At 56.3% G+C, this 25,479-nt stretch overlaps 1 protein-coding gene across 2 annotated transcripts; it reads right to left on the bottom strand.

Annotated features, from left to right (window-relative positions):
- Nucleotides 1-652: 652 nt before the first annotated feature.
- Nucleotides 653-16,544, bottom strand: SLC7A10 (solute carrier family 7 member 10). 2 transcript variants are annotated; one of them, XM_070387997.1, is made up of 11 exons: nt 16,325-16,544; nt 6,882-7,086; nt 4,681-4,832; nt 4,089-4,214; nt 3,864-4,017; nt 3,050-3,173; nt 2,861-2,964; nt 2,423-2,519; nt 2,074-2,223; nt 1,333-1,510; nt 653-1,090 (listed from the first exon to the last, which is right to left on the bottom strand). In XM_070387997.1, the coding sequence occupies exons 1-11, from the start codon at nt 16,473-16,475 to the stop codon at nt 960-962; spliced, it is 1,572 nt and encodes a 523-aa protein (XP_070244098.1). In that variant the 5' UTR covers nt 16,476-16,544; the 3' UTR covers nt 653-959. The 2 variants fall into 2 exon arrangements, with proteins under 2 accessions (XP_070244098.1, XP_070244099.1); XM_070387998.1 differs by lacking the exon at nt 2,074-2,223.
- Nucleotides 16,545-25,479: the final 8,935 nt, after the last annotated feature.

Raw genomic sequence — 25,479 nt, 5'->3', positions numbered from 1 at the left:
GGAGGGCCAGGGCAGGGCTCTCCGGAATGTTTCCTGTGGCTTTTCCCTCCATTCACCCTGTGGGGCGCCAGAGCTGTCCCTGGACTGGACGTGGCCATGGGTACGTCAGACCTAGTCCACGGTGAGCGCTCTGGTGGCACAGGGCCCGGAGAAGCTGGGCCAGGAGGCTTCTGCCCCTAACCTCATGCCTGTGGGGTCAGTGTGGGCCCAGTCAGCTTGATGCCGGGCTGAGAAGGTAGGCAAGGGGTAGAGAAAGCTCACGGGATCTCTTACAGGCCCCAAGGCCCCCAGAAGATGGTGCCCAATGCTTTCTCAGAGGGCAGAGGCTGAGGCACCGACAGCAGCCAAACCCACGCCATCCCATCTCAAAGCCCCAGTTTCCCCAACTGTAAACCAAGCCAGGCCACTGAGTCCTGACACTCACTCCGTGGGGATTTATGGGAAGAAAGGCAGTTCTGGTGGGAACCCCAGGCTCTCCTGGGTGGCTGAGCCTCCAGCAGGGTATGGGAGAAAGGGTCACACCCAGCCAATTCTCAGTCCTCCACCTCTGTAGGGCAGGGTTGGCCCCGGACACCAAGGTGCCAACCCCAGAGAAGGAGTGTCTGGCTCAAGCATCAGAACCCCCCAAAAGTCAGGAGCCTCCTCCCGAGCCAACCAAGCCACCTGCTCCAGCCAGCTCCACACATGCCCCCCCCCACCCAGGGGGACCCAACAAGTTCCTGAGACAGGTGCACCACCAGCCCTGTTTTATGCACAGATCTTTCCAGGAAAAGCTAGCAGGGCAGTGCTGACAGGGGACCCAGTCCACATCTTCAGGGCTTCCTTACCAAGCCCTTCTAAGAGTCAGAGCTCTTTTTATTTTTCCCCAGGAAAAAAATTTTTTTTTTTTTTTTTGCAAAAACACCTCCTCAATAAACAACATGTAAACAGAAACAGCTGCTTCAGGCTCCACAAATGTCTCATTGTGTCTTCAAGGGCTTGTCCGTGGCAGGCAGTGGGGAGGGCTGGCAGGGGCCATTTTCCTCCTCCTCTGGGGAGCCCTGGGGGTAGACCACGAAACACAGCTCCTGGCCCCAGCGTGTCACTGACTCTGAGGACAGACAGACAGACCAACACATGGACGCTGGAGTCTGACCCCATAGGACAGGGGTCCTCAGGGAGCTGCTCTCTGTGCACGGGACCCGGACACTTGAGCCACACCATGGGCAGACGTCTGGTGGTGGCTGGGCCCCGTGTGGCCACCTCGGCTGCCGGGAGATCCCCGCTTTAGGGCAAAGCCCAGAGAGGGTCCTATCTCCAGGCCCCGCCCCCTCGGGGAGCTGCCCAGCTCACCTGTGAGTCTGTGCACACACTTTGGTTTGCTTCTCCAGAACGCTCCCAGGAAGAAGATGGGCACCCCTGTCAGGATGATGATAACGCCTACTCCACACACCATGGGCTCCGAGATGAAGCTGAAGACCAGCAGGAATGCCCAGAAGACCAAGTACGCCATGGGGACGAGGAGGTTCACCTGGGGGACAGCAAGCAGCAGTGCAGGACACCACCCCCCCAGCTCTCCTGCCCACCCCCCAACCCTGGGGGTCTCGGGCCATTTCCTGGGAGCTGAGACCTGAGGAGCCCAGTTGGCCCAACTGTTGAGGGTCTGTCAACTTCAGCGGCTCTGAGCTCCCCACCGCGACTGTATGTGGACTGGCCGCTCGCACTTGGCTGGAGGTGAATGATTTTCAGTGTTCCACATTTCAGGCATTGAGCACTTACTTCTCCAGCTCAAGGATTGATATGCAAATGGGAGGACTTTCCTTTTAGCTCACTTTCGGGGCTTCTGTTTTGTGTGGGCTCGTGGAATCCTCTGTAACCGTGTCTTAACCTTATTTTCCTGTCCATGAAGTGGGAGTATGCACAGCACCAACCTCATAGGGCTGCTTAAGGACTGAAGACGCCAGTGCACACAGGGCCCCAGGCAGGGCTGGGCACATGGCAAAGCCTGGCCTCCCCATTGCTGCCATCGCTGCCCCCGGGGGTGGCCCTGACCACTTCCGGCATGTGAGCCAGCCAGTCCTTCCCCGGCCTCACCTTGATGGGCCTGTGGAGCGCTGGCCGCCTCCAGCGCAGCACGAGCAGGCCCAGGATGGTGACGCCGTAGCAGAGGTAGTTGATGAAGGACACGTAGTTGATGAGCGTGTACGTGTCTCCCACGAGCATGATGACCGCCGTGGCCCCACACTGGGAGAGGACCGGGCTGAGGTCTGGCTCCCACCTGCCTCCTGTCAGCCCAGGAGGGGCCCTGGGCCGGCCAGCTCAGGCCAGGACGTCGGTGAGCCCGGCCCTCCCCTCCCACAGGGCCAGGCCTCACCCCCTGCCACCACCCAGGCTGCTGCGTGGCCCTGGCTCCCTGCCCTGCCAGCCTGGTCCCCCAACTTACACAGACGAGGAGGGCAGGAATAGGGGTACAGCGTCTGACGTGGATCATGGCTAGCAGGCTGGGCAGGTGCCCCTCTCGGGCTCCAGAGAAGCACAGTCTGGGGGATGGGGGCAGATGGGTGGGGGCCATGAGCCTGGCCCAGGGCCTCCCTGCCAGCCAGATCCCGACCTCAGCTCTGGACCTGATAGCTCTCTTGAGCTGTCACCTCTGACCGCCTGCTCCAGCAGCCCCACTGGGCAGTTTTTCCCCTCATCCAGCCTGCCTCCCTCCTGCTTCCTGTTCCTCAGAAGTGGGATCAGATCTCTGTTCCCCGAGAGTTCCTCGTCCCACCTTCAGGTGGGCTCAACCAGGCGGGATTTCCCTTCCCCCAGCACTGCTCCCGTGCACCAGGGCGGCGGCCTGGCCTCACCCTGACCACTCTCCCTCCAGCCCGGTCACCTGGAGGAGGTGAACAGGTAGCCATTGATCCCTCCGAAAGTGGAAAGTGCCACGGAGACGGGCATGACCCAAGAAAAGTAGCCCAGCAGCTTCTCCCCGAAGGTCTGGGTGGGCACAGAAGAGAAGCAGAGCGTGAGGTGGGGCGGGGGCCGGACAGGAGCCAGGGACCAGGCGGGGGCCCCCACTCACCACGGCCACGGCATTGGAGGCCAGCAGCTCCTGGGGGGACATGGCGGTGAAGTAGGCGACGTTGGTGAAGGTGTACACGAAGGTCACCAGGGGGATGGAGATGAAGATGGCACGAGGTAGGTTCCTGGGGACAGTGGTGGAGCGTGTCAGCATTGGTCCTTGGGGGGCTGGGGTGGGGCCTCAGGGAGGTAATGGGGCTTTGAACCCATCTCCAGGGCAGGGGAGAGGACAGCCCTGCAATCCGTCAGTCTGTCTCCCCACTACTCCGCAGCCCAGCCTTGGCACAGCCTGGTAGGAGGAGGAGTCACTAATATCCTGGGGGAGGGGGTGGATCTAATGTCTGCACGTGAAAAGAATGTTGCATACAGCCAAATCAGCTTTGAAGATCCTCAGAGTGTCCTTAGAGCTCAGTCCACACAGGCCAGGGTCCCCAGGGACTCCCATCGGCACCCCTCACCCCCAGCCCCAGCTGTAACTGTTCACCGTCAGGGTCCCAGCTGAGCCTCAGACAGAGCCATTGGCTTCTTTTCTAGGGACCATGTTGTGTGCACATGTGTAATTTTTTGGCCAACCACATAGCTGGATCCGTTTACAGGGAGACAATGAGACTCAGTGTTTCCGAGACCCAGAGAGGGGCCGTGACTCATCCACAACCATACAGAGCAGGGTCAGGCTGGAACACAGGCCTCCTGGCTGCCTTTCCAGAGCCGCTCGTGGGGATCAGCAGCGCAGCCAGGCCATAGGTGACCGCAGGCCTGGGCGGGGAGGCCGCCTCTCCCACCCCTTCCCAGGGCTGGGCCAATGCCCCACTTACTTTCGAGGGTCCACCAGCTCCTCTGTGACATAGTTGAGGAAGTTCCAGCCGCTGAAGGCGAAGGAGCCCTGGAGGAAGGCCAGGGCCAGGTGGCCCACGGACGGCGTCATCCAGAAGTCGAAGGCGTTGCTGGGCCTCAGCTCCTCAAAGTGTCCTGGGGGGTCCGGAGGCCAAGGGTCAGCATCGTCTCCCCGGCCCTGCACCCAGCCCCATGCCCGGCCCTACCTTGGAAGATCTGGACAAAGCCCACGCCAATGATGAGTGAGAGGGCCAGCAGCTTCCCGCCGGTGAACACATCCTGTATGCGCGTGGCCCAGCGCACGCTCGAGCTGTTCACCCACGTCAAGAGCACTGCGGGAGAAGGACAGGAGGGCAGGTGGGTGAGCAGGCACCCGAGGCCAAGCCCCTCATGGTGGGCCATGGCCAAGTCCAGCCCCGGCTGCAGGACGGGGTGTCTCATGCAGCAGCCAGAGTGCCAGAAGCCCACCCCCTGAGGCCAGCTTCACGGGGGTCTGGCAGCTGGAGGGATACCCGCTCCCAAAGTCCTCCCACAGGGGACTTCCCCGGTGGTCCAGTGGTTAAGACTCTGCCTTCCAATGCAGGGGGTGTGGGTTCGATCCCTGGGTAGGGAGCTAGGATCCCACAAGCCTCCAGGCCCAAAAGCCAAAGCATAAAACAGAAACAATATTGCAACAAATTCAACAAAGACTTTAAAAATGGTCCACATTGGAAAAAAAAAAAAAGACCCCCAAGTCCTCCTCTGCAGGGTGGGTCCTGGGGACAGAGGCCCTGCCCACCCCCACAACTGGGCACTCACTCAGGCAAGCCATGGAGAGCACGCGGGAGGCGGCGGCTGGCGGGATGCAGTTGGGGAACACGGGCTGCAGCACGTAGTTGGAGAAGGTCATGGAGATGACGGCCAGGCTCGTGGGGTACATGATGAGCACGGCGCTCCAGAGCAGCAGGAAGCTGGAATGAGCCAGGGCCCGAGTGGGGCGGGCCTCCTGGGACCCTCCGGGCCAAGTGGGCCCAGGTGTGGGGAGCGGGGCTGCACCCTGAGCCCTGGTACCCAGGCTGCTGTGGGCGCCCAGAGGCTGGCTTCAGTCCAGGGAGGCAGGGCCCACCTTGTCGAGGTCTCTGCTCTACTGATAAATTGTTTCAACAGAGATAGCTGTTCAGCACACACTGCTATGGGCTGTCTCTGGGCAGGTGTGGAGAGAGACTAGGGAACCCACCCCTTTTCTAAAGAAAAGGTCCTCGGCCCCAGGCTGTTCCTGAGCTGGGCTGGGCTCTCCTGGGACCTCCAGTCCTGGCTCCAGAAGTAGTCCCCAACAGAGCCCTGTGGCTACAGATGGCTGACTCTGAGCTGTGAGCCCCGAGGGACCAGACCTTGCAAAGCACCCTGGTAGGGTGGGAAGGATTCAGGTCCCCTCTGCCCGAAACTCCCTCTGCAGGGTGTCCACGTGGGAGTGAGGTCTGACCTGTTCCTGGGGGCTCTGGCTGCACCCAGGGCACCACCTGTCCGTGGGGGTGGTGCTGGCCGCCTGTCCACCCCACCTTGAAGGTGGGCACTGCCTTATCCAAGGGTACCAGTGGCCTCTGGGGCACCAAGCTCAGTGGCTTCCTCTCGGTCCTGGCCTTTGCTCTGTAGCCCTGCTTCCATGCTCCTCGCTGTACACATTCCCCCCTGCCCCACTCCTTTCACTTCTGGGACATCCTAGCACCCTGGCCCCCCTCTCATACTGGGTGCTCCCCTCTCCCCACCCACACACCCACTCAGTGTTATGTGTCCCTGGGGTGGGGGTTGGGCCCTCCTCTCCCATCTTCTCAAGTATTCCAGCCACACAGCATGATTCTTCTGCTTTCATGGGTCCCAGGCCCCTTTGAGGATCCCCTCCCCAGAGAAGAACACCCCCAGACACACCCAGAGGAGTGTGCACGCTCTGCCACACTCCATCCTCTTAAAGGCCCCTGACCGCATTGCTCAGAACCACCCTTTAAATTCTTCAGCCTAGACTTCTCTGTGCTCCAGATACCCCACCCAAGGCCTGACTGAGCATCTCCTGGGTGTGCCAAAGACCTCACCCAAGTGACAAACCCCAGCCTGAAATCTACCCCTCCTGATCAGGAACCCCCATCAGTGGAGTCTTGCTAAAGCCCTCCCTCATGCCACACCGGCCACCACGTCCCCACAATTTGGACTCCTTAATGGTTCTGGAATCTTCCTGGACCTTTGTTCAGGCCCTCAGCGTGGCTCAGCTAGATGGAGCTTGGGTTCCCTTCCACCCACAGGCTGCCCAGTCCCCGCCAAGCCCAGGCCACCACCCTCTGTACGTGCACCCTATCCTTCCTCACTGGTCAGCCAAAAAACCCCCACCTGCCCCTTCAAGCCTCAGCGCAAAAGTGTTTTCTCTGGCAGCCTTCTCCGGGTGGTAGGCAGCTATTTTCTTGGCTACTGGGCAGCTACCTCTTACACTTTCAGAGCAAGGCTCCTCCTGGTCCTGATCACATCAGAGGGGTTTCCCTTCTGTACTGTAAGCAACCTGACGACTGGGCCGGACCCTTTTATCACTGCATCCCGGCCCTCAGCAAGCAGCAGGTGCTTAGCTAACATTCACGGTGATTAAAGGAACACTAGAAGTTATTTAAAGGAAAGCTCTTGCAGAGCGTTAATAGGAATGTCATGCCCTTCATTGCTTGCCTGGATGCTGACAACATCTAGAAGTTTCCATAGTAAGGACTTTCTCACCTGTAAACACCTGGGAGGGAGGTGAGGCTTATTTAAAAGGTAGCACAGAGAGGTCAGGGGCCAGCTAGTCTCTGGCTGGAGTGCCATGGGCATTGGTCCCACACACCCTGGCCTTAGAAGGCCATCCAACACTCTCTCCTTCCCTCCACCCACTCCCATGACCTCCCCAGGATATGAGAAGCAGAAGAGGATACTGGGGTCTGGGCCCAGCAGGCCATCGGTTCTGGAGAGGCTGTCCCCACCCCCAGCTGCTAGAGCCCCACACTTACCCAGCCAGGCCCCCAAAGATCTCAGTGACATAGGCGTAGTCCCCACCAGACTTGGGGATGGCCACTCCCAGCTCCGCGTAGCAGAGTGAGCCCAGGGCAGTGATGCCTCCACCCAGGACCCAGACGAAGAGGGCCAGACCCACAGAGCCAGAGTGCTCTAGGACCCCTTTGGGGGAGATGAAGATGCCCGAGCCAATGATGTTTCCTGCAGTGGGGAAAGGTAGGGAGGCATCAGGTCTGGGTGCCCCCAGCAGGCCAGCCTCTGTGTGCAGCTCTAGATGCTGCAGGGAGGAGGGGAGCTTGGGCTGCTCCCTGGAGGTGGGCCTGGAGGCATGTGGACGCCACGGGCCCCTCAGACCCTGCAAGCCCCACTCTGGCCACCTCATTTCCCCTCCCCAGCCCCTGACATGCACAGTGACACCTTTGTCTGTCCAGACAGGCTCCCTGCCAGAGATGAGTCCTGTTCCAAATTCCTCTGCCTCTCACTCCCATGAGGTGGGCCAAGCCCAAGCAGTGGCAGCCACTCCAGTGCCTCCCCACAGGGCCCAAGTGCAGCCCCTCAACCCTGGCCAAGGCCTCCAGGCTTGTCAGCCTCCAGCCACCTCCTTCCTCCCAGCCTGCTGGCAGAGCCTGTCACTTAAAGCAAGACCTTGACCATGACACTGTTGCCACTTTCTATTGGCCGAGATCCAAACTCACAGTGTCTTGGGGACGGCACCTCCCCCAGGAAGCCCTCCTTGACCAGCTGGCAAGGCTCCTCCTCCCACTTCACAGCCCCAGACCCTGCTCCATACTCTCTTTATCTTCCATCTCCTGTTTCCCTGTCAGAGAGCCCTTTGCCTGCTGGGCTCCTCCCTGACCTAGGACACAGACTGCAGACACAGACTCGGAAGAGATCTGGTTTCCTGGTGTTCTTAAAATGGTTCAGCTTCTGGGCAAAGGGCAGTGGGGTGAGGGAGAGGACCTGGTACATTTTCAGGGATGAGGTGGACGGTGGCAGGCTGGCAGGACTCGGTTGGCTCAGCCTGGGGTCTGGGCACAGATGCCTCTCCCTTGGGAACAGCCACTGTTGCAAACAGGAGTTACTGCTCAAATCCCAGGACCACAGTGGGAAATCCTGGCGGGGGCTCAGAAAGCCAGGAATCTCTCCTAGCTCAGGTCACCTCTCGAGTCCTGCCTGCACAACAGGGCTATAGTGAGGATTCAGTGAAGTACTGTATGGGAAGCCTCAGCTCATTCACAGCTGCATCCAGATGTTCTTTGCATCTTCGGGTGATTCTGTGTGTACTGTTGGAAACCTCACCTAGGGCCTCCAGCACATAGTAGGTGGTCAATACACATCTGTTGCGCAAACTACGGGATGAGTGAATGAATGGCCTGAGGTCCAAAATGGCACCCGTGCCCCGATGTGAGGGACCAATGTTCTCATCTGTGAAGTGGGTGCAGCTGTCTCCACTCGGCCCTCCCAGCAGGAGACTCTGGGCAGGAACAGAGGGGTTGGCTGGCTTTCTAGGTTTGGGTGCCAGTGGAATCTGGCAGGTCATGGGTCACAGAAAGCCTGGCCTGCCCCTGGACTGACTCTTGAGTCTTGGAAGGATGGGCACTGGTCAGAGTGGGACTCTCTGTTGACTCGTGGGGTCTGGGAGCAGAACAATGGGAGACCCTCAGAGAGCCAAGCTGCAGGCTGCAGAGCAGGCTTCCAGAATGAGCAAAATGCTGAGTGCCCACTTAACCCTGAGCTCCCTGGCAGTTAGGGCAAAGAGGATAATGCACTGGGTGACCTGGGCCTCATCCTCTGTGCTAATGAATCCAGTCATATCACTGGCGATGTACAGTAGGGCCTGCCCAAGAGGAGATAACCCCAGAACCCACAGGGCATGGGCTTCCCTGGTGGCTCAGCTGCTAAAGAACCCGCACACCAATGCAGGAGACACAGGTTCAATGCCTGGGTCAGGAAAATCCCCTGGAGCCAGAAATGGCAACCCACTCCAGTATTCTTGCCTGAGAAATCCCATGGACAGAGGAGCCTGGTGGGCTATAGTCCAAGGGGTTGCAAAGAGTCGAACACGACTGAGCACACAAGCGCATACACACCCACAGGCCACATGAATAAAAAAGTCGCACTGCTGGGACCTGGGCCTCAACCCCTCCACAAATGGCCCCATCTGCTAGGGCCCAGGTGGGGAGCACAGGACCAAGAGGGCAGAGTCTGCCGGCTCCACCTGCAGGGCCCACAGGCAGGTCTGGATGAGGACACAGCTGGGGCCGCCCATCTGCATGGACTCCCTGTTCACAGTCCTACCCCACCCCCACCCAGTCGACACAGATTTCCAGTCTGGATGGCCACGATGCCCTGCTTGGCTTTCCAGTCACATCCCAGGAGCCCTAAACACATCCAGATAAGGAGGAAAGAATTTCTGTCTCCCAGCCTCCCCCCAGGTAGGCTGTGTCCTCAGCTTGCTTCTAGGGGGAGACGGGCCACCTGCTTCATCCACTGTGGGGCCCGGGGCCTCGGTGGGCTCTTGGGTTTCTAAAGGGTCTTTGAGTTCACTCTGTCCAGTAGTACAGCCTCTGTTCTCAGGACCTGGTGGAGCAGGATTTGCCAAAAGCCAGGGAGGTTGGAAGCCAGCGGGGTTGGGTGGCCTTGGAAGGAGCTGGGTGCATCCAGAGCCCTGAGCCACGCGGCCCCCCCCACCCTACTGTGGGGCCCCCACCACCACCCTGTACAATTCAGCCTGACAGGGCCTCACCAGGGTAGCCCTCGGGGAAGCCACACGTGGCACCTCGTCTCCCAAGGCTGGGATCTGAAAGGGACACATCACTAGTCTTTGCCCACTGGTTGGAGACTTGGATGCTGGGAACTGGGGGATGGGCCGGGGGTGGAGACTGCTATTGTTTTAGACACGTGGCCTCAGGCTACAGTGCAGGACTTCTCCCCACATGGCTCAAAGGGACACGTGTGCCAGCAGGTGTCTCTGAGGTCTTTGGGGGCCTCTTCCTCCAGGCCTGGACATCCTCCAGCCTCTGCCCTGGGTCTGAGCTGGAAGATGGCAGAAAACCCCATCAAGGTCCACTGGCTGCTCTTGGTACCATGTGGGTGGGATGGGGCTATGCAAGGAGCAAAAAGGCTAGGTGAGGGGCAGAGGACAAGGAGGGATGTTGCTGAGGTGGCCGCCTACAGCAGTGGATGTTTAGGGGTGTGGAGAAGGGACCACAGAGCCATAAGGGATGCCTGCCTATCGCTCCTGGTGGTGGAGGGTCCAGGCCTCCCTTCTCAGCGCCCATGTTCAGGCCCGGCAGAATCAGCTCTGCCAGATTTAGTGAACAACAGTGGACAAGTCTGGGGTTCCCTGGTAGCTCAGCTGGTCAAGAATCCACCTGAAGTGCAGGAGACCCTGGTTCAATTCCTGGGTCGGAAAGAGACCCTGGAGAAGGGATGGGCTACCCATCCCAGTATTCCTGAGCTTCCCTGGTGGCTCCGATGGTAAAGAATCTGCCTGCAGTGCTGAAGACCTGGGTTCAATCCCTGGGTTGGGAAGATCCCCTGGAGGAGGGCATGGCAACCCACTCTAGTATTCTTGCCTGGAGAATCCCCATGGACGGAGGAGCTTGGTAGGGTACAGTCCATGGGGTCGCAAAGAGTTGGACGTGACTAAGTGACCAAGCACAGTGGACAAGTCCATCCTTTGGGGGATCCTGCTCTGGAGGAAGCAGAGGAAGGGCAGGGACCATGGAAGGTGGGATGGGCTGGGAGATACTGCTGAGCACCCGGTCAGGTGTCTCAGTAGGCTGGAGGAATGTGTGTTCCGAGGCCTCCATATTCCTGTCCACCCAATGGGACGGCTGCTCTGTGGTCCTCGCGGGTCCTCGGCGGGGCCAGAGCTCCCAGGAGGGTGGTGAGGATGAGTCCCCCCAACCAGGGGGCCCCCCTCCAGTATCCTCTCGGCCCTCTTCCCTCAGCCCGAGCTGGGTGGTTTTTATCACATTAAGATGTTTGGCCTGATGGGGCTTACCCAGCTCCGTGGAGGAACGAAGAAAGGGCCATTGTTCCCCTGGCTGCTGCAGTGCGTGCTGACCTATTTCTGGGAGGCAGTGGCCGACTATGGAGGTCGCCAGGGTAGACCACGAAGGTCGTGCCGGTGGAAGGGGCTGGCTGCCCTGGGTGTGTGTGGGGGTAATGTGCAGAGTCTGATTCAGGGAGGGGTCGGGGCGGTCCTGTCACCACCACCCCCATCCCTGAACAGGAGTCAGCTGTGTGACTCAGGCCTGTGCTGCCCCCTTTAAGCCTCAGGTTCCCCTTCTGCCAGGAAGGGCCATGGGACGCGGGGGGCAGCAGAGGGCTGGGGCAACCCTGACTTTGGCAGAGGTACTGCTGGGCAGGATGGATATGTCCTGCCAGCTGCCAGAGGAAACACGGTCTGCTCAGGGCCCTCTGTCCTCTCCCTTGGCAGGTCTCTTCCCAGCTCACTGGCCTCCAAGAAGCAATGCCACCTCCAGGAAGCCCTCCCTGATCTCCCACCATGATCTCTATAATAGGGCCCCTCCTCCTCTCCCATGGTACCTGGAGGATGGCTAGGAAGTGATTACCTTTATTTGCCATCCTGGGTGGACCTTGCATTCCCAGAGGGCAGGGACTATGCCCTGACCTGCTGAGATGAGGAGTTTGAGCCCCCTAAAAGGACAGGGGACCCCTAGGGCCTAGGTCCTCTTACACATGCCTGCCTTTTCAGTGAGCATGGCTATGACGTGGCCTCCTCCTGCCACACTGGCCTGCTGGCCTGACAGAGAACAGCTCCTGGGCTCCTGGGCCCTGTCAGGGACTGGCCATGGGCCAGGCCTCCTTCCCTTGCACTGGGCAATGAGTCCCAGCACCTCCCCATTAGGATGTGACCCATGAGATTTCCAGGGAAGAACTCAAAATTCCTGCTGGTAAGTCCCAAGTGTCCTGAGACCGTGGGCAGGGCCAATGACTAGTTGAGAACCCCTAAATCTGAATTCAAACCCTGGATCCCTCATGGTGGGGGGCTGTGGACAAGGTGCTTCTCTCTCTGAACCTTCTTATCTGTAAGATGGGGAGATGAGGGAGTGATGTGGGTCTGTACGCATCCTGTCTGCTACCTCAGAGGTCCTGGGAAGTGTTTATGGGTCGTCCCTATTGCTGTCTACTTTGGAGACACCCAGCCACCCAAGCTGACCTATGGAGACCTGAGCCCCTTGGGACCTCAACACCGTGGGGTCAGCAGCCAGAGCCCTGCTTTGGGGGCCTTGCTATTGCTCTGGGTGAAGCCTCTGCCTCCCAGTGTCCTGGTGGTGAGCACATGTCAGGCACCCCTCTGGGGGACACAAGTGCCCGCTGAAGTCGTGGCAGAACTCCAGGGAGGTGAGTGGGGACATTTCCAAGACATGCCTGAAAGTGCCAATCGGCCAGTGTGTACCACCAGACTGACCCACTTTCCTTTTGAGAGAGTGATGAGCAGAAGGACAGAACTCTCTTCCCTGGACCTACTCACCTCACAGTCTTCCCAGATCAATGAATGGCAAACCAGGCCCCCAGCTGCTCAGGCTCCAGTTCGCTATCACCTAGACTCTACTTGGCCACATCTTTCATCCAGTTCATCACAAGTCCTTTGGCTCAATCTTCCAGACATGCCCAGGACTGAACCTCCTCTCAGCACCTCCATTAGCATCACCCCGCTGTCTGCCACCATTATTTCTTACCCGGGTGACTCCTGACTGGGCTTCCAGCTTCAGCCCCTGTTGCCCGCAGCCTCTCCCCCACAGTAAGCCCCAGGCCATGTCATGCCATGCCATCCTGTTCCATTCCATCCTACTCCACCCCACGCCATCCCTCTTCTGCTCAAAGCCCTCCTCGGGCTCCCATCTGACAAAGAAAAAGAGGCAAGGTCCTTACTGTGGCTGCAAGACCCACACAGACTGGACCCCATCCCATGCCTGACTCATCACCCATCTACAAACCTCTATCATCTCACCTTAGCGCTTAATCATGACCCGGTCATCTAAACATTCAGCTGGTTTATCTTATTTGCTCTTCGACTTCCCATGCTGGAACGTCAGCTCCAGGAGGACAGGGATTTGTCTGTCTTATTCCCTGTTGTGTCTCCAGCACCCAGAACAGAGCCCTGCACTGTTTGGTACCTAACTGTTGAATAGATGCATGAAGATGACCAGTGCTGGCCAGCCCCACCCTTGTGGCTGGAGCTGCCTCAGCCCCCAAGGGTGATCGAGAGCACACCAACAGCATTTGACCCAGGCCTGGTGGCAGCCTCAGGTCCCTACTTCCCTCATCTGTAAATTGGGGCTATGGTGAAGCAAAGACAGGCTGGTGGGTGAGGGTTCTGAAGAGGGGTATCCTGAGCAGCCCAGAATCTCCAGCCCTGGAGACAATGGAGGGACCTGGCCACAGCTGGGTGCATAGGTACTGGCTCCTAAGGAGATGGGGTTCACAAAGGAGACCCCAGAGCCCCAGAACACACTTGAGCCTGATCCACAAACATAGGCTGGATATTTGGGTCAAAGGGAGACAGTGGAGGCCAGGACAGCCTGGTCAGCAGACACAGGTGATTCTCAGTCTGCTGAACCTGGGCACAGTCCCTCCTTGGGCATGAACTGGAGAGGTATCTGTTTGTGGTCCCTGAGTCAGGACAAGGGATCCTGTACATATAGCCTTGGGTGGGGGTGAGGAGTCACAGAAGATTTCTCTGTCCACCTGTTTGTCTATTTATAGTAGAGTGAGGAGTTCAGTAAATCTTGGTTGGATGAGCTCCCAGCTTAATCCTCAACCTTCCCCTATCATGAGCTCTGAATCTGGCTCTGATTTTGCCCTGCACCAGAGCAGTGTGAAGAAGCACGCTGGATTGGGAGAGGAGCCCAATTCTGGTTCCAAATATCAAGTCCACCCCTTGCAGCAGCATCATTTAACTTTCAACAGCAGTTTCTATATCTATAAAGTGGTATGAAAATTCCCATCTTGCAAGGTGGGCAATCACATGAGATAAAGGGAGACTGTGTTTTCATAATGTAGCCAGGCGTATTTTTCTGAATAGACAGATGTAGTGATGTCTTGCACAGCTCCGGCCCCAGAGGACTCTTTTTCCTCCAGGCTGGCTCATTCCCCTCCAGCTGTGCTTGCTTCAGTGGTCCTAAGTACGTTTTAGGTGGAGTCTTTTTCAAGCCCAAAGCCCTACTTAGCCTGAGGTAGGGGCTGCAAGGGGAGAGAATTACAGGATCTTCTGGGAGAGTATTTGGAAGTTTTGGAGATAAGAAGAGTAGCTGCTAACAAACAAGAAAAATTATGAAGAAGGCTATAAAGTTCTCAAGACTTTTTAGGCTAAAATAGGACACTTTGAAGATATTTTTTACTCTGGCCAGGCTCCCCAGTGCAGGAAAGTGGGATAAGATGTGGGAGATGCGGCCCCTGGAACAGTGAAGAGGGGGACCTTCAGGGTGTCAGGTGGGAGATGGTGGTGCAGTGATTCAGGCCATACCTGCCTCATCTGTCACCTTCTGGAACATTCTCCCCTTGTCTGTTTTCTGCTCAGGCTAGCCTCCCGCCTGCTGAAACCCTTCAAAACTCCCCAAGTAGGGTTATAGGACCACCCCTGAGTGTCCTGGGCTGCAGTCAGATCATTTGGGCTCTGTTTTTGAGTCTGCCACCCTTGGCTAAGTCACTCCTAAAGCCCAGCTCAGTCTTCAAGGCCTCACGCCAAGGGAACAGTGGCCCTGGAACAGCAAAAATGGCATGAGAGGTGGGGAAGCTGGGAGGGCAGAGTTGTGCTGCACAGAAAAACTCCTGCTGAGTTAGCCTCATCTGCTCCCACCATCACCACCAGGGCCCTCTCAGGAGGCGAGATGAGCCAGCAGCCTCTGCTGGACTTAGGGGAGCGGGGATGGGATATGGGGATAAGGCAGAGTAGGTCTATGCTCGAGGATGCTGGGTTTAGCTGAGGCAGCCCAGGAAAAATCACGTCTCTCTCTGCCCCTTCTGGGCACTGTAGCTGGTCAGCCTCTGAACTCCCTGGTCCACCCACGATGTGTGGGCTTCCTCTTTCTGGGGGCACAGCTCCTGGAGAGGGTGTGGGTCAGGGCAAAGCTCTAGCCAGTACTCTGACTGAATCCCTGGAAGGAGACTGTCCTCCCAGCAGACGGGCAGGGGCACTCGAGGTCAAGAAGGGCTCCAGACCAGATCAGGATCAGCTCCTAGAAGATGCCTTTCCAGGTGCAAGGGGGTGAGACAGAGGGGTGCCTGTACAGGGGTTGTGTCCTGGGGCAACCCTCAGTGTGAGTGTGGGGGTTGACCAAGAGCTAGACCCCAGCCTTGGCCCAGGAGCTCCAGTGTGGGGGGTGGGGGTGGGCCAGCGGAGGAGGAAGTGAAGACCCCAGACTGTCCTCCTGAGCCCCCAACTTTTCCATCTCCAGGGATCCGAGGATGAACAAGCAGCTCCCACTGACTGGGGATGGGAAGCATGAGAAGGTGATAAAGAAAGAGCAGTCAAAGTCCACTCCATTCATCCTTCCAGCCCTTGTCTCCTGGGACACTGGAGGTGGAACAGACTCCTCCCACAGGGCTGTCTGGGGCACCTTCTGTGGACACAGGCACAGGTCTGGGTTGGCCAGTTCCTGAGGTGTCAGTTTCATGACTTGGGACAGCAGGGAAATCCCACCACTGTTTTCACTGGGCCCTGAGCCCTCTGCCTACCCAGAAATCCCCATATGTGGGCAGGATGTGTGCACTCATTCTCAGGTGGGGAAGCTGGGCCAGAGAGGATGCGAGTGGGGTCCCACCCCAGGAAGCCTTTCTGCAGGCGGGGTCTGCCCACCCCAACTCAGCCGCCCCATCACTGCTGCTCCGCCCCCCTGCGCCAGGGTCCAGCTGGCAATCTTGGCACTAATTACATTCTCGGAACCCATTTCCACTCTGGGCTGGTTCTACCTGTCCAGGCTACCCACAGTCCCTCCTGCTTTGGAAGAATAAATCATTCACACGCTATGGCACCTGGACCCTGCACACCGTAGGAACTCTGCTTGAGCCACAAGATCCAGAACTGGGAGGCCTTAGCAGTAGGCCAGCTTACAGTGTCTGCTCACTTGGCAAGGCTCCTGCACTCAAGGCAGGACCACATGTTAGAGATGATAAGACTGAGGGAAACTGCCCTGCAGAAGTTTAAAGAAATAAGGACAGCAGGAGGATTCCAGCGGTGGATGGGACCTGCACCTCGTTCGAGCGCAGAAGTCCGGGGCACTTGGGAACTCTGCGGCTGCTGTGTGAAGGGAGACGCCGCATGTGCCGCGGGCGTGCATCCTTCATCCATGGTCCACCGTCGCGGACCGCTAGGCGCACCCGGAGAGGGGTGCTCCTTGTTCCAAGCCGCTGTCCGCCTCAGGCCTCACCGCCCCAGGCACCCGCCCGCTCCGGTCCCGCTCACCGATGATGATGGTACAGGCGCTCACCAGCCCGATCTCCTTCTTGAGCGCCACCCGCTCCGAGGCGCCGGGGCCGGGACCCCGGCCGGGGGAGGGCGAGGGCGCAGGGCCCGGGTTCCCGCGCCCGCTCGGCTGCTGCGTGTGGCCGGCCATGTCGCTGTCCCGCCGCGTCCCCGCTCCCCGCACTGTCCCGTCGGTCCGACCGGCCGCCTGTCAGTCCGGCTGTCGGTGCGCGCCGCCCTCTCAGCCGGGACAGCGCCCACAGGCGGGCGCATGCGCGGGCGCGGGGCCCGGGCCCTGAGCCCCGGCGGCGGGGGCCAGGGAGGGGCGGAAGGAAGACCGGCCGGCAGCCCCCTCCCCCACCTTCCTTAAAGGGAACTCTCCCCCCCCTCCCCGTGGCTCTCCCCCTCCCAACCCAGGCCTGGAAAGAAGGAAAGGACTTGGGGCAGACTTAGGAAGAACTTCCCAGACCCAAGAAGGCTTAAGAAGTGGGTCCTCCCGCTGCCTGAGTTACAACCATTCCTGGGGTGGGGGTAGGGGGGCAGGGCTCAAAGGCAGGACTGTCCCTGCCCTCAAGGAGACTGAAGAAAGCTGGTCAATATCATAGCCGTCTATGTGCTGAGATCCACTGTGCGCCAGCGCTGCCGGACCCCTTAAATCCTAGCTCGGGTCCGTAGAGCGCGAGTGCCAGGAGAGGGATGGAGGTTGGGCCCCTTCTCCGGGTGGACGCTGAGCTCCCGGGATAGTTAAGGGAGCTGACCGAGTGGCTTGCGAGGCGCAAACCCTTTCCCGTGCCGCCTTGGCCGCCTTGGCCTCCAGACAGACGCTGGGTGGAGGGTGTAGGAGCTACAGTTCTCCGAGGGGTATAGGTTGTGTCCGGGATCCCCTCGAAGGGGTCAGGAGACCCTAAGGCCACGCCATCAAAAGTCTGGGGAGATGGGGTCGGGGTGAAGACTTTGGAGCCCTCAACGGCCATCCAGAGGGGACCCAGTGCCTCGTGGGGGCCCTGGAAGGGCTTCGGCTCAAAACCCCACCTTCCCTCGCTCTCCGCCCAGCCCGGCTCTGCGCTGAGCCTGGCAGGTTCTACCCGCAGACGCCTGGCCACAGGTGAGAATTCGGGCTCGGTGCACCAGAACTCGGGTCTCTGGCGAAGGCCCCGCGCAGTCCAGCCCGCACCAGGAGACGAGGCCACCTCAACTGCCCCGGAGACGCGGAGAAGGGGGCCCTGGCCTCTGGGGTCACAGGCGGGGGTCGGGTGTGCAGGGCCCAAGGTAGGCTGCCGCCGCCTCCTCCTCCCGGAAGCCGTCAGGACTGCGTAGCCCGGCCCGGCGGAGCAGACACGAGGAGGGCCGCGTCGGGGGCCACCAGGGCGGCGGGAGGGGAGAGTCTGGCACGGTGCGGCCGGCGGCGGAACAGCCTTTGTCCCTTCCTGGCGGCCGCCGCGACGCGCTGTCCCCTGAATGTGGATGAGCCGCGCCGGGCGACCCGTGTTCCCCCCGCCCGCGGCCTCCGACGGGCGGACGGGGGTGGGGCGGGGTCTGGGCCCCGTGCTGGGCTGCGCGCGGAGCGTCGAGCTGCCAGCGTGGCGGTGCTCCGAGGTTGCAGGCGAGGGGGACTTTCGAAGCTGGGGGTGGGGACCTAGGAGTAGGCGTGGGACGACCCTGGCAGGACGCGGTGGGGGAGGCCGCCCGGCGGGGCTTCAGCCCTCGCGCTCCCGTCGGAGTCCCGCATTCTTGGCGCCCTCCGCCTCCCGCCCCAGAGACGCGTTCAGCGCGGACTTTCTTAAAGGAGCCTCGCGCGGGCGGTGGGGTGAGGGCAAGCGGCGCGAGCTCTGGGGACTCTTTAATTGTCGCGGGTGATGTGGACTGGGGTCTGACCTGTTCGACTCTCTGCACCCAGCTGCCCTTGCAACGATAAGGTCTGTTGGGAGAGGGTCCCTCCAGGGTTGGCATGAACGTCACGGGCCAGGGGCCTGTGGTTTTCCAAGGTGAGCCTCTCGTGGTCCCTGAAATGTGTTTCAGGAGGTGGAGGGGGGTGACCCTAGGGCACTGCGCAGAATGGAATTTGTATTTTGTTTTCCAGGCCCACAGTTCAGGAGGTCATTTTAGTGGAATACACCAGACCTTGCAAACCCTGATGGGAAAAAAAAAGTTGGCAAGATTGGTTTACCATCTAAATGACAAGAGGTATATAAGGCCCCACATTAACAGGAGGAAAAAATAGGAACATCATAGGATGTTCTCAAAAGATTCAGAAAACACTTTCACGATTTAAACAAACCAAAAAACTCTTAGCAAATTAGAAATAGTAAGGAGCTTTCTCAATTTGATAAAGGTATCTTACCAAACCCTCAAACCCTCCAAGATACAGAAAACAACAAACAAAACCCATTCAGTAACTTCGTGCTCAATGGCGAAATGATTGCTTTCCCACTGAGACTGGAGATGAGAAGGAATGTTAGTTAGCACTCTTTTCTATACAGTACTGGGCTGGTCCTCCCAGTGGAATAAGGCAAGAAAAAGAAGTGATAAGACACAACCTTTTAATGACTAAAATCTGAAATACTGACAACACCAAATGCTGTTGAGGATGTATAGCTACAGTAATTCTTACTGGTTGCTGGTGGGAATGCAAAATGGTACAGCCACTTTGGAAGATATTTTGGCAGTTTTTTTTAAAAACTAACATACTCTTATCATACAACCCAGCAATCGTGCTCCTTGGTATTTACCCAAAGGAGTTGAAAACTCAAGTCCACACAGAAATCTTCAGATGGATGTTTATAGCAGCTTTATTCAGAATTGTCAAAACTTGGAAGTAATCTAGATGTCCTTCAGTAGGTGAATGGTACATCTACAGTTTAGGATGATAGAATAATGTGTGCTGTGCTTAGTCACTCAGTCATGTCTGACTCTTTGTGACGCCATGGACTGTAGCCCACCAGGCTCCTATGTCAATAGGATTCTCCAGGCAAGAATACTGGAGTGGGTTTCCATGCCCTTCTCCAAGGAATCTTCCCAACCCAGGGATCAAACCCAGGTCTCCTGCACTGTAGGTGGATTCTTTACTGTCTGAACCACCAGGGAATCCCTTAAGAGAATAATGCTGCTGCTGCTGCTGAGTCGCTTCAGTCGTGTCCGACTCTGTGCGACCCCATAGGCGGCAGCCCACCAGGCTCCCCCGTCCCTGGGATTCTCCAGGCAAGAACACTGGAGTGGGTTGCCATTTCCTTCTCTAATGCATGAAAGTGAAAAGTGAAAGTGAAGTCACTCAGTCGTGTCCGACCTTTAGCATGGACTTCAGCCTACCAGGCTCCTCCATCCATGGAATTTTCCAGGCAAGAGTACTGGAGTGGGGTGCCATTGCCTTTTCCGAAGAGAATAATGCTATGCTACGTCACTTCAGTTGTGTCCGACTCTGTGTGACCCCATAGACGGCAGCCACCAGGCTCCCCCGTCCCTGAGATTCTCCAGGCAAGAACACTGGAGTGGGTTGCCATTTTCTTCTCCAAAGCATGAAAGTGAAAAGTGAAAGCAAAGTCGCTCAGTCGTGTCCGACTCTTAGCGACCCCATGGACTGCAGCCCACCAGGCTCCTCCATCCATGGGACTCTCCAGGCAAGAGTACTGGAGTGGGGTGCCATTGCCTTCTCCATACTTAGCACTAAAAAGAAATGCACTATCAACCCATGAAAAGACATGGAGAAAACCTAAATGCATGTTATTAAGTGAAAGAAGCCAATCTGAAAAGAATAAAAAAAAAGGTGTGAAGATAGGAAAGGAAAACATACAACTGTCATTTACATGTAACACTGTTGGATAGAAAATCCAAAAACATTTCTATTATATAAAACATTTATGTTTATAACTCAAGGTTAATCAGGTAATTTAGCAAAGTGGCTGATTTTAAAACATAGATGAAGAAGAACAAAGCTGGAGGATGTACACTGCAGTTAGGAAGACAGGTACAAGGATAAACAATCAACTAGGAACAGAATAGAAAATGAGAAATAGATTCATTCATTTCTGGACTCTTATTTTGTTACCACAAAGTTGACATCACAGAGCCTGGGAGAGAAGTGGGACAGACTTTTCAGTAAATGGTGCTGAATCAATGATGTATCCGTATTGGAAAACAAACAAACAAAAAACCCCTTCATCTCTGCCTTGCTCTATACCTTAGAACCGAGTCCATGGATGTGCCCATGAAAGCTAAATGAACTCGTGAAAGGTAAAACAACCAGGCTGCTACAAGAAGACTTAGGGGAAAGAATAGGTTCGTTGCCTTACCCAGGACACAAAAAGCAAGATCACTAAAGAAGTGATATATTTGACTCCGTTAAAAATTAAAAGTTCTGTTAATCAAAAGTCGTGACTAAGAGAGGGAAAAGTAAGCCACCTTTGAGAGAAGTTAGTTCAGTACGTATATCTGATAAGGGACTTGTATCTTAAAAAAACTACAGATTAGTAGGAAAAAGACTTTAAGTAGGTGCTTCACAAGGGAGGATGTCCAAATAGCTGGTAAACTCTTGAACAGGTGTTCAACCTCATTAGTCATCAGGGAAGTGCAAATTAAACCAGAACGAGCTACCAATGCACGTCCACCACACTGCTTAAAAGTAAACACGAGTGTCACCAAGGATGTGGAGGGAGTGTGCCTTGGTACACCAGCTTGGAAGCCTTTTTGGCAGTATTTCTAAACTGCTATGGGCTTCCCCGGTGGCTCAGCTGGTAAAGAATCTGCCTGCCAATGCAGGAGACTCAAGAGACGCAGGTTTGTTCCATCCCTGGGTTGGGAAGATCCCCTGGAGAAGGAAATGGTAATCCATGCTAGTATTCTTGCTTGGAAAGTTCCATGGACAGAGGAGTCTGGTGGGCTGCAATCCCTGGGGTCACAAAATGTCAGACACGACTGACTGCCCATGCACAAAGGCACTAAATCCCTATGGCCCAGCATCTCCATTCTTTATCAGACACCTGCCAGCTTCCACCTCAGATCCTCCAGCCTCGCCTTGCTTTGAGGGCCTGGCTACTTTCTTTTCCTTTTCAAGTACAACCTACTGACACCTCCCATCACCCTTACCCCCACCCAGGTCTTCTCTGCTATCCCTTGAGGTCTGAGACCATGAGGGTTGAAACCGGTACCCACACATTTGTAACCCAAAATGCAGAGGAGTTAACATACTTGGGCCTGATTTTTATCAAAAGTTAGGCAGGTGGTAACCAGTGGACAAATTCTCCGCCATTCCTCATCCTGGATGGACTGTCATGAGTCCTGTTCATTATAAAGCCTCTTGCAGGAGGGTCCCACCGGCCCAGCAATCAGATGCTTTTGGCAAGCTGTGGCCAGTTCAGAAACTCACCCTCATATTGGCTCTCTTGCCTTCCCTGCCTCACTTCCCTTCCCCTCAGTTTTTTTTTTTTTTTTTTTAACTATTTATTCGGCTGTGTCTTAGTTGCAGCACGCAGGATTTTCCTTGCATCATGTGGGATCTTTCATTGCAGTGCATGGATTCTGTAGTTGCGGAGGGCAGGCTTAGTTGCTGCGCGGCATCTGGGATCTTAGTTCCCCAACCAGGGATCAAACCCACATCCTCTGCATTGTAAGGTGGGTTCTTAACCACTGGACCGGCATGGAAGTCCCTCCTTTTTAAGTCTTTATTGAATTTGTTACAGTATTACTTCTGTTTTATGTTTTGGCCAGAGGCATGTGGTATCTTACAACCCACACCCCCTGCATTGCAAGGCGGATTCTTAAGCACTGGCCCACCAGGGGAGTCTCTAGCCTCACTCTTGATTCCCTGTGGTTTCACACTCTGGGTAAGAAGTGCCACCTAAGCTTTTGCCTCAGGCTTTGTTTCTAGAGCGCCAGGCAAAGATACACTCCCGGGGACCTTTCAGAAACAAAGATACAACTGCACTGCCAGATGTTTATAACATTGTTATTATTTTTAAAAGAACTAACTATTTTATTGTTTATTTTTTGGCCATGCTGTGGGGCATGCAGGATCTTCTCTGATCAGGGATAGAACCCGTGCCCCCTGCAGTGGAAGTGGGGTGTTAACCACTGGACTGCCAGGAAAGTCCCTATAACGCTATTCATAGCAGCCCTCTTCGCAGTAGCCCCAAACAGGAAACCATTATTAGTGGCATGGATAAATATGTCAAAGTACATTCAAATCCTAGAGTCCTGTACTGCAAAGGAAATGAACAAATTACTACCATGCCCCAACCTGGATAGATCTTATAGACATAATATTGAACAAAAGAAGCTGAATATGGTATAACATTCTCGGCAAAACTAATGTATGACGCTCTAAGTTAAGACAGAGGTGCCTTGGAGGTGGTGACTGGCGAGGGGTGAGGGAGGGAATCTGGGGTGGTTTGTGTTCTATTTCTTGATCTGGGTGCTGGTTGTATGAATATGTTGTTTGTGAAAATTCATCAAGCAAAACACTTAGGATGTGTGCAATGTTTTATATGTAGGTTGTGCTCACTTCAATAAGAATAGGACATTAAGCATGTCCTTTGCAGCGTCCCTGGATGGGACAGGATCTGAGCTGGGGTGTCCTTGGGCCAGTTCTTTTTCCACCAGCTCCTCAAAGGTGTTGAACCTGCTCAGTATCTCCATACCTGTTCTGGCCTTAACCCCCCTTCTCCTGCTACTTACATTCCAGCCTAGGTGGCTGCTCAGGCAGCCCGTTTCTCCTTGGTTTCTGCCATCCTGATCCCAAACCACTCCCTAAGTCTCCAGCATCTCCTTGTGGGTGGTTCTAGGGGACCGCTCTGCTTCTGTCTCATGGGGCTGTCTCTGCCTCTCCTTGTTTTCTGTCTCCAGTCTCTGTACCCTCCCTGGACAGCCACTGCCTATGTCTAGCCCTAACACTGGTTGGACCAGGGGCAGGAGTCCACACAAAGGCTCCACATACATATGCCTAAATATTTAGTTTAAATCCCAGCTCCTAAGGTCACTGTGGAATAGACAATGAAGAAAGCACAGTTAGAGGGAAATCAGGACACTGTCTTTGGTGACCTGAGGCAGCCAACTTTAAGTGAAAGCATTGTCTCTTCCAGTTTCCCAGGGCAGGGGTTATGACTGCCCCCCGTGCACATGTACACACACACACACTTACACTCCTTAGCCCAGCATCTTCTGGCCTTGGGAGGGGGGCCCTTGTATTACTCTTGTTCCTCTCTCGCAGTTCCCCTTTGTTCAGCTAGTTACCAAACTTTAAAATACTCTGTGAGACTGAAATTAAAAACAACTTTGTATTCTGGGCTGGTGACATTCTGGCTGTCCGTGGTGTGAGGGTCCATGGCAGGGACCCCTGTGCCCAAAGCTGAGGGCTCAGCCTGCACATTCGGTGCTTCTAGAATGATCACATGAAGGGTGTGTCAGGACACCAAGCCCTCGCCCACTCTGCGATCCCTATCTCGGTCTCCACTCCCGGACCTCTGACTCCTCCATCCTCCACACCAGCCTCGCCAGTGCTCTCCACCACCCACTCTTTCCTCCAGGCTGACGGCCGCTTCTTCGTCACCCCAAGATTGCTTCAAAATGCAAATCAAATCTCTCTCCCCCATCCCAAAGTCTCCCTGCTCAGTTTCAGCAGGGAGGCCATTTATTTATTTTTTAAATTTTTTTTTCTTTAAAGAACAGGTTTCTCTTTCTTTTTTTTTTTTAAATTAATTTATTCTTGTCTTCACTGGGTCTTCATTGCTGTGCTTTCTCTAGTTGCAGCAAGCAGGAACTGCTCTCCAACTGTGACGCACAGTCTTCTCATCGCAGTGGCTTCTCTTGGTGAGGAGCACAGGCTCTAGGCAAGCAGGCTTCGGCAGTTGCAGCAGGCGGGCTCAGTAGCTGTGGCACTCAGGCTTTGTTGCTCCAAGGCACGTGGGATCTTCCTGGACCTGGGATCGAGCCCATTCCCCCGCCCCTGGCAGGCGGATTCTTAACCACTGGACCACCAGGGAAATCCAGGGAGGCCATTTGACTAACAGTCCAAACTGGGGCCCTTTGAAAATGCAAGGGGGTGCTATTAATAATTAAAGCAGGATGAGAGGGCATTAACTGGATGTCTGAGCAATCTGGGATGTGCGCTCACCTTTAAAGCCACTGTGCCAGGCTCTGCATGCTCAGATGTCAGTCCCCATCTTGCCTCGCCCATGCTGTCTGCTTGGCCTGCACCCCCTCACGCACACCTTCCTGCTCCTGTGTTGCTCGTGAGTCAGCCTGCTCACCACCTTCTCCAGGAAGACCTCCTGGCCCCCAGATGGGACCACGTGCCTCTCCTGTGCCCACCTTGCCCCCGTCCTTACTACTTCCCTCCCTGCTCGACCAGATGCTCCTCATAGGCAGTCTGGCCTTATTCCCAGCACACAGTAGATCCTCAATGCAGGTTCCCAAGCATCTGACTGCGAACTCAGAGATACAGCTTCCAGCCCCAGTCCTGCTCTTGACTTCTAAGCTAGATGAGTCACTGACCATCTGTGAAGGGGAGGGAGTGGGAATGGGGCATGATCCCCCAGTGCCACAGCTATTCTCAGGGGCAGCTTGCCCAGCGCCTGGGGTTCCTGGGCCCACTGGTTGGAAGAGGGAAAAAGAGGGGTAGGGTGACCTGCTGGGGAGTCTGGGACCCTCACGTTGTCCTGTGTCAGCCGTGTTCTCCCCTGAGACTCCCATAGGCACAGCCCTGTGTAGCCCCCTGTTGGAGGTGGCGAGGGCTGTGGGTAACAGGGACCAGTAGAAAATATGAGAAGTTGTGGCTTGGGCCTCTGCTCCGGAATTGGACTCTCCTGTCCCTCCTGGTTGTCCCAGTCCCAAATCTTGCCAGGTGAACTTCCCGGACCAGGACACCTTTGCCCTGGCCGTCTCTCAAGGACACCTGCCATTCCAAAAGATGCCACCAGAGGGCAGCCTTCTGACCTTGGGGTGGACTCTGTAGCCTGCCTCCCTCTCAGACACAAGGAAATCAGGCCCTGGTGAATCCTGTCCTAAGGGGTTGGGACAGGCTGGCCAGGCTTCTTGGGAAAGGACCTAGCCTCTCTTGGAGTCAGCTGGGAGCCAGGGAAGTCCTTCCCAAGGGCTGTGCCTACTTCCTTCTTCTGCTGCCTGTCCTGGCCCTAGACATGGAGGGGAGGCCCCCGGGGCCGTGGGTG

Source organism: Bos mutus, chromosome 18 (genome assembly GCF_027580195.1).
Source record: "Bos mutus isolate GX-2022 chromosome 18, NWIPB_WYAK_1.1, whole genome shotgun sequence".
Classification (NCBI taxonomy): domain Eukaryota; kingdom Metazoa; phylum Chordata; class Mammalia; order Artiodactyla; family Bovidae; genus Bos; species Bos mutus.
The sequence above is the reverse complement of the archived record's forward strand: the minus strand, read 5'-3'. Positions and strand labels throughout refer to the sequence as shown.

Bases quoted from the DNA above. Each gene is read 5' to 3' on its own strand.
- SLC7A10 (XM_070387997.1), bottom strand. From the start codon at position 16,475: ATGGCCGGCCACACGCAGCAGCCGAGCGGGCGCGGGAACCCGGGCCCT. The intron at 4,215-4,680 runs GTGAGTGCCCAG...CTTCTCCCGCAG, and splicing joins GCTCTCCATGGCTTGCCTGA to TGCTCTTGACGTGGGTGAAC. The intron at 1,091-1,332 runs GTGAGCTGGGCA...GTCTGTCCTCAG, and splicing joins GTGTGTGCACAGACTCACAG to AGTCAGTGACACGCTGGGGC.